The sequence below is a fragment of the Sodiomyces alkalinus genome (assembly GCF_003711515.1).
Source record: "Sodiomyces alkalinus F11 unplaced genomic scaffold SODALscaffold_13, whole genome shotgun sequence".
In the NCBI taxonomy this organism is placed as follows: domain Eukaryota; kingdom Fungi; phylum Ascomycota; class Sordariomycetes; order Glomerellales; family Plectosphaerellaceae; genus Sodiomyces; species Sodiomyces alkalinus.
In genome coordinates, this window is record NW_021167091.1 from 305,548 (window position 1) to 313,077 (window position 7,530).

Below are 7,530 nucleotides of genomic sequence, written 5' to 3' on the forward strand. Positions count from 1 at the left end.
GCGATAGTATAGGAGTATGTGATAGTTATCACGGCTTTAATCTAAGGCCTCTAGTCTTTTAGAGCGGTAAGCGTTATAAGGCCTATAGTAGGCACTATTACTGTGGAAGCTATTATTATACTAATAAAAAGTAGTGGAATAGGATAAACGAAAAGGTTAATTAACTATACTAAATGCTTTAAACGGTAGTACGATAAAAACGATAAAATAATTAAATAAAACTCAAATAGGCGGATATTACTAGTAATACTAAACTACCCACTATAGACTTAAGGCTGATTTTAATAGCCTAGAAGCTATAGAATTAATCGGAATAGCTTCGTTTATTAGAACGCCGGGCTTATAACTATTAGAATATAAATAAGGTACGCGGAATTATATGTGTATTTATCTAAGTGAAGTTGATAATACTTTACAGGGTTATCTAACTATACGGAAAAAGCAGGGGAAATGAGGGTGGATATATAGGACGGAGGTACTCCACACGTCTGACATAATGTGGTTTGTCACACCTCGATAAGGTGGCTGTGGGCATCTGACATCATTACTACCAATCCCACCAGGATCAAAGTCACTTGCCGTGCCTCTAAGTTCTCTTTAACCGCTGCTGCACAAGCAGTGTTTAGAGCTACACCCTGTGCCCAAAGGCCTGATTTTTTTCTCTTCGAGGAACAACGTTCATTTTCTCAAACATGGACTCTTTTATGTTGCAAGATGCAGCTGCAGCTGATCGAGTCCGCCAAGCTGAGGATTTCCTTGACCCCAGTATGATAGGACATGAACATCCTACACGTATTGGTTGTATGTCGTCAATCACTTGCTAATTTACCCACAGGAAGTCCCCATGCACGGAGCTACAAGCCCGATATCATTCTGATGGTCCAGAAGAATCAGAGGCGTCTTAATGTCCACATCGACCACGTGCGAGATCATAATCCTCAACTTGCCGACGGTATCCTCTACCAGCCCTTTGACTACACGCTTGCTTTCGACCACGCACTTAAGGAGATCGTCAAAAGTCTCCCACAAGTCCGAGATGACATTGCAGACACACCATACTACTGTGCTTGGTCCGGCAGCTTTGGCTCCAATGGCTGCAATCCCCGCACACTCTCCTCCCTTCACTTAAACAACATGGTGTCTCTTGAGGGCATTGTAACTCGGTGCTCTCTCATACGACCCAAGATTGTCAAGAGTGTCCACTACAGTGAAGTGAAGAATGAATTCCACTTTCGAGAGTACCACGACCAAACCATGGTCAATGGTGTACCCACTTCGAGCGTCTACCCCCAGGAGGACGATGAAGGGAACCCCCTGACCACGGAATATGGCTTCAGCAAGTACCGAGATCATCAGACAATATCCATACAGGAAATGCCAGAGCGCGCACCGGCTGGCCAGTTACCCCGCGGTGTAGATGCCATCCTCGACGATGATCTTGTGGATAAAGTGAAGCCCGGAGACAGAGTGCAGCTGGTGGGTATATACAAGACACTTGGAAACAGGAACACGAATCACAACAGCGCGCTTTTCAAGACGGTTATTCTTGCCAACAATGTTGTGCTGCTGTCGACCAAGTCAGGAGGTGGCATTGCGACAGCCCCTATTACCGACACCGATATCCGCAACATTAACAAGGTTGCCAAAAAGAAGAACCTTCTAGATTTATTATCACAGTCCCTTGCACCCAGTATATACGGCCACGACTACATCAAAAAGGCAATCTTGCTGATGCTGCTTGGGGGCATGGAGAAAAATCTGGCGAACGGTACCCACCTTCGCGGAGACATCAACATTTTGATGGTTGGCGATCCTTCAACAGCGAAGTCCCAGCTGTTGAGGTTCGTGCTAAACACAGCACCGCTGGCCATCGCGACCACGGGCCGGGGTTCGTCGGGTGTTGGACTTACAGCCGCCGTCACTTCCGACAAAGAAACCGGGGAAAGACGTCTAGAGGCAGGAGCCATGGTCATGGCTGACCGTGGCGTTGTCTGTATCGATGAGTTCGACAAAATGTCTGACATAGACAGAGTCTCCATCCATGAGGTTATGGAACAACAAACGGTAACAATCGCAAAAGCAGGCATCCATACATCGCTGAACGCCAGATGTAGTGTTATCGCCGCTGCCAATCCTATCTTCGGCCAGTATGATACTCATAAGGACCCCCATAAAAACATTGCCCTGCCAGACTCGTTACTGTCGCGCTTTGACCTTCTTTTCGTCGTTACCGATGATATCGAGGACTCCCGGGACAGGCAGGTTTCGGAGCATGTCCTGCGGATGCATCGCTACCGCCTGGCTGGCTCCGAGGAGGGTGCCCCTGTTAGGGAGGACTCCAACCACGCTTTCGGGGTCTCAATCAACACCCGAGGTGCTGGACAACCTGTAACCGATGTATACGAGAAGTACGACGAGATGCTACACGCCGGGGTCACGGCCACGTCTGGGCGGGGTCCTGGCAGAAGGCCAGAAATTCTCAGTATCTCTTTCATGAAGAAATACATTCAATATGCCAAAACGAGAATTCGTCCTGTTTTGACGAAGGAAGCTGCGGGTCGAGCCAGGGACATATACGTCGGCCTTCGAAATGACGTGATGGAAGGGAATCAGCGTCGGACGAGCCCTTTGACGGTACGCACATTCGAAACCCTTATTCGACTTGCCACTGCGCATGCCAAGGCGCGCCTCTCTACAAGGGTCGAGGAGCGCGATACGCTAGCAGCTGAATCCATTCTACGATTCGCCCTTTTTAAGGAAGTCGTCGAGGACGAATCTCGCAAGAAGCGGAGGAAAACACTCAACACGCATTTCGCCTCTTCCAGCGAGGAGAGCTCTGACAGCGATGATGGCGACGATGGAGTTGATTCGACGTACAGAGGCACTTCGACTAGCGCTGAACAGGCTCGTGGGTCCACGCAAAGAGTTCTGCGCCCGAGTGACACAGGAGGGGAGGTGCTGAACCGGCCTAACGGGGATGCCGATGCGCTGAACGCGCAGTCGGGAACTGGAGAGGTCTTGGATGAATCCGATGGTGTGATCCCGACTCAAACGCAACGTGGCGACACAAGTTCTTCTATCCCGTTAACCGAGGCCCGGCAACCTTCTCAAAGGGACTCTACTGTTGATGATGCCGAACTTGCAAGCGGTGCCGCTACACTAACGCTCTCGGACAAGCCCATCACACATCAACGTCTCTTTGAGTTTAGGGCTGCCCTGGGTCAGTTGCTCCACTCTGAGCTATTTGAAGACGGCTCCGCCGATGTGAAGTCCGTCATTCAGGCCGTCAACAGCAAAGTGCGTTCTAGTAGCGGGGTTCCTTTCAGTAAGGAGGAAGCTGTGATGGCCTTACGGATCATGGACGAAGCGAATCAAATTATGTTAGTTCTCTCTAGCAGCCGCTCTCACGAAAACTCATTAACCTCAGCACAGGTATACCGAAGGCGAACTCGTCTACGAGATTTGATCACGAGATGCTTGTATGCTTCCGCAGCGGCTCGTCTAATGAAGGCATATTTATATCCATTGCCGGATGTTTGTCACTGAAACAAGAAATGAGTCTATGCATTCATTGCATTCATTGCATTAATGCCATGGTGTCTGGGACAATAGTTGGGTTCGAGAGAAGGCGCGGAGGCGCGATAGAATAAAATCTGACATTTGGGTCAACCAACTGGGTTTCGTCGTTCGTTTAACTCCCCGTAGTTGACACCTGCAGACTTCTTTACCTCTCGCTTCTATCCTTTGTCGGTCCTCGATCCCGCCGCTTATGCATCACCCGCGATCCGAGCCCGAAATTCGTCTAGTCTGTCCCTGATTACGATGCCATTCCATGTTTCGCTTCCATCTTCCTCTTTGCCGAGATTCGGCATGCCTACCTGTTCGATAGCTAAACTTGCTGCCATACTTCCCCATATGGCCGCTTCCTCGATACCGAATCCTCTAGCTAGAGCAACAGACAGACCGCCCAGGAAACTGTTACCACCGCCGGTTGGGTCTACCACCCGAGCAGGATCTTGGTGGTAGGCCGGAATCCAACGCTCCAACCCTGGGTCGAACTCGATCTCCTCGCGTGCGATGATTCCATCTTCGTCGCGGAGCAGACCTTCGAGAAGGGCCTCCATATCTGTGTCCGGGCGTAGGCCGCCCCTTGGATGAGTCCTACTTCGATGCGTCGAACCGGTCTGGCAAATACCGGGTTGTCGCTTGCGGCCGCCGTTGCGAGCAATATAACAACCCTGGTCCCCAGCACGTATCACCAAGGAAAACGACCGCAGTGGCATACTGGCAAGAAGCTGTTCGCAGGACCGCTCAATGGCGACAGTCGAGATGTCGCCAGTGTCGGGGTCGAGACCATCCTCCCCCATGAAACCAGCCAGCTCGGCATGATTAGGGCTACACACGTCGACTAAAGGCAGGGTGTTGGTGCAGTTGAGTAACTCCTCTGGTGTACATAGATCTGGGACTGGTTCCCAGACGAAAATCGGCTTCACATATTGATCTGGCGGGCACAGTTCCTTCCTAGAACTTGTTATCTCAGTCACTAGCTCTTTGCACCTCGTTGGGGAGCATATGAGGTGGAAAGACTTGGATAGAAGGAATGCGGGTGTGAGGTCTTGCGCAGTGAGCCGGTTTTTGGGGGTGGTATATCTGAAAGCCCGTTTGACTGTATTCCCGGCCTGCTCGTAGCCATTCCACCCGCGAGTCGTCAGTCGGTCTGTATTTGATCGACATAGCGCTGAAGTATCCCAACTATCTATAAGGGCCGTGAGTTCTTCAGGGAAGTCTCTGCCTTTGTCCACGACCCAGCCGACAGAACTGGATTGAGGTGGGGGGGAAAAAAGACGAGCTCCAACGGCGGCGTAAGTGCCAGCGCCGCCAAGAATATCGTGCACCGGAGGAGAAGGCGGTAAGAACTCGATTTCATCTACGGTACGTTAACCCTGCGTTGGTTGATATCAAGGGAATCTCGGAGCAAGAGGTACGGACCTATGATAACCATACCAAGGGTCAAGAAGTCAATAGGGCGCAAAGCAGCATGTTGGTCCTCTGTAAGCCGATTGCGGTTGGGAGGCAGCGGCTCCATGCTGCTCTCTTGACCAGGGACAGGACTCTTTTATCTTGACCAGGGGATAACTACGCCAGGCCTTCTGTCAGATGCCCACAGCCACCTTATCGGAGTGTGACAAACCATATTGTGTTAGATGTATAGAGTACCTCGCTCCTATACACCTCTGCCGGGGTCAGAAACGTTAGCTTAATACCTAACCGGGAGGGGGGGGGTATATAGACAGTCTAGCGCTATAATGACTATCGCTGACGTAATAGCCTTATAATATAGTGGCCCGATATTATATCCAGATAATATAGATATTATTAGATAGTACGTCTGCTATGTTCGGCTAATACTATATAAAAATAGTCAGGTATATTATAGCAGTTATTCTAAACGGTGAAATCTATAGTGATTAGTAAAAAACGGTAACGCAAAGAGGTATACTATTATATAGTCTACGGTATCCACTATATTATAAGACCTATTAAATAACTAATACTACTTAATATATTAACTAGTTTACGAAATACCTGCTACTTAGCTATAATAGCTAAATTAATTAATATTACTCTAGTCACTCTATATACTACGTTAGTATAGTAAAGCTAATGGTATAAGACGGTTAATAGTAAACCGAGCAGTTTATCCTAACCCTCGACAGCGACTATATCCTGTATAATATACTAGCTCGTATTTTACTATTTTAAGCGGACTATTCTATTTACCTAGGTATTAGAACCCCTCATCGGAATCCAGCTCCCGCTTTATATATATATTTATATCGGAAAGCCAGTCGGGCTTTATAATAGACGACTGTTTAGTAATCGTGATAACGGACTATCTCGTATCCGTGAAATCTCTAATACTTCCTCCGTGGACTTTTATCGATTCGGAAGTTATATCGGGCGTATTAATAGGAGGTGTTATATGATACGATATATAATACTAGTCACGGAGCTAATACACCTATTCCCTTACGCGGGACCGTCGTAAAACATCGCTATATTCGATATTTTTAATATCCAGGTTTATATAAAATTCTTTCCTAAGTTCCCGTATAACCTTAGCTAATACTTCGGCAGCTTAGATCTCTTTTATCTTATAGGAGTTAAGGCTAAAGGAGCGAGTTAGGAGAGGGGTAGGCTTATAGTGAATTATTAATTCGAAAGGGTCGATCTATTAGTAAGAATTATCCTTATAAGAATTATCCTTATAAGAATTATCCTTATAAGAATTATCCTTATAAGAATTATCCTTATATTTTAGCCCTGTATCTAAGTCTAGGATCGTGGAGGGGAATTATTACCCGTTAGACTAAGAGCAGGATCTCTCCTCTTAAACGTCTACTAGGCTCTTTATTGGAATATAAAGTCTTAGAGAGGCGGTATATATTATTATTAAGGTAGGTAACGTAGGTGAAAAACTATAACCTATATACTAGGTAGGTTAGTATTCGACTTTGTTTCCCACTCTATAAGTACTAGTATAGCTTTTTACCTAGTAAAAAACAGATCTAAGGGTCTTAATATACGGATAATAATATCTGTTAATACCACGAAGTTCATATAATATAATATTAGGAATCGACTTAATCTCTCGCTCGTAGAAATTATCGATATTTACCTAGTAAAAAGAAGGCTAAAACTAAAATCTAAACTGGATCTAACCTAGACCTACCTTAGGCGATATAAAATCCTTACTATTCTCCTAACCCCGTTATATAACCACCGATTCTATCCCGAGGTAACTATATATAGGTAATATATTTTAGAATCTAGTAGTATTCTTTTTAAGGATATTATATTCTATAATTCCCGTGTCTATTCCTTTAATACCTTCTCCGGGATAATACCGCGTCCTTAAAGCTAAAATCATTTCACGAGATACATCGCTAGTAATATCTCTCCTCTTAAGACCTCCTTAATAGTATTATTAGTCTATATATCGCGGCCCCTTATTCTTTATCCTCTATTTCCTACCTTAAATACCTAAACCTAGCTAGTATCCTACTCCACTTACTACACGCTATATTTAATAGTCTCCTTAGCTACTCTATTATTATCCGCTTAGTAAAAGCTAGTATTACCGTCCTTCGACTTATTCGTACGGGTATTTTAAGCGCGGCCTAGCTTAGAAGATTCAGTAATCTTCTTTATGGCGGTAGTCTTCTCTATATACTTACGAATCTTAGTCTTAGGCTTATACACTCCTAGAGTCTTAGCTATAATATCTAGTTTATTGTTATACTTTCGCTTCTAGGAGCCAGCTTACTTAGGATTATATCCCCTTCTATTACTACGTTCTTTAAGCTTTATAACGGTTATAATAAGATCTTTCTCCTAACGTCTAGTCCCGTTAATAGTGGTGAAACCTAGATATATAGTAGACTTCCGCTAGTTATTCACTATAGCCACTCGCTTAGGAATTAGAATAGCTATATTTTTACCGTCCTGTATAATAATCTTATACTACCA

At 45.7% G+C, this 7,530-nt stretch overlaps 2 protein-coding genes across 2 annotated transcripts; one reads left to right on the top strand and one right to left on the bottom strand.

The window, feature by feature from the left end:
* Positions 1-692: 692 nt before the first annotated feature.
* SODALDRAFT_285101 (MCM-domain-containing protein) lies at positions 693-3,466 on the top strand (the record flags this gene model as incomplete). Its single annotated transcript, XM_028608491.1, has 3 exons — positions 693-765; positions 836-3,380; positions 3,433-3,466. The coding sequence occupies 3 exons, from the start codon at positions 693-695 to the stop codon at positions 3,464-3,466; spliced, it is 2,652 nt and encodes an 883-aa protein (XP_028462629.1).
* Positions 3,467-3,538: 72 nt separating this feature from the next.
* SODALDRAFT_301953 (Ribokinase-like protein) lies at positions 3,539-5,022 on the bottom strand. The gene is made up of 2 exons (XM_028608915.1): positions 4,990-5,022; positions 3,539-4,927 (listed from the first exon to the last, which is right to left on the bottom strand). Exons 1-2 carry the CDS (start codon positions 5,000-5,002, stop codon positions 3,768-3,770), a joined length of 1,173 nt encoding a protein of 390 aa, XP_028462630.1. The 5' UTR covers positions 5,003-5,022; the 3' UTR covers positions 3,539-3,767.
* Between the last annotated feature and the right edge of the window lie 2,508 nt (positions 5,023-7,530).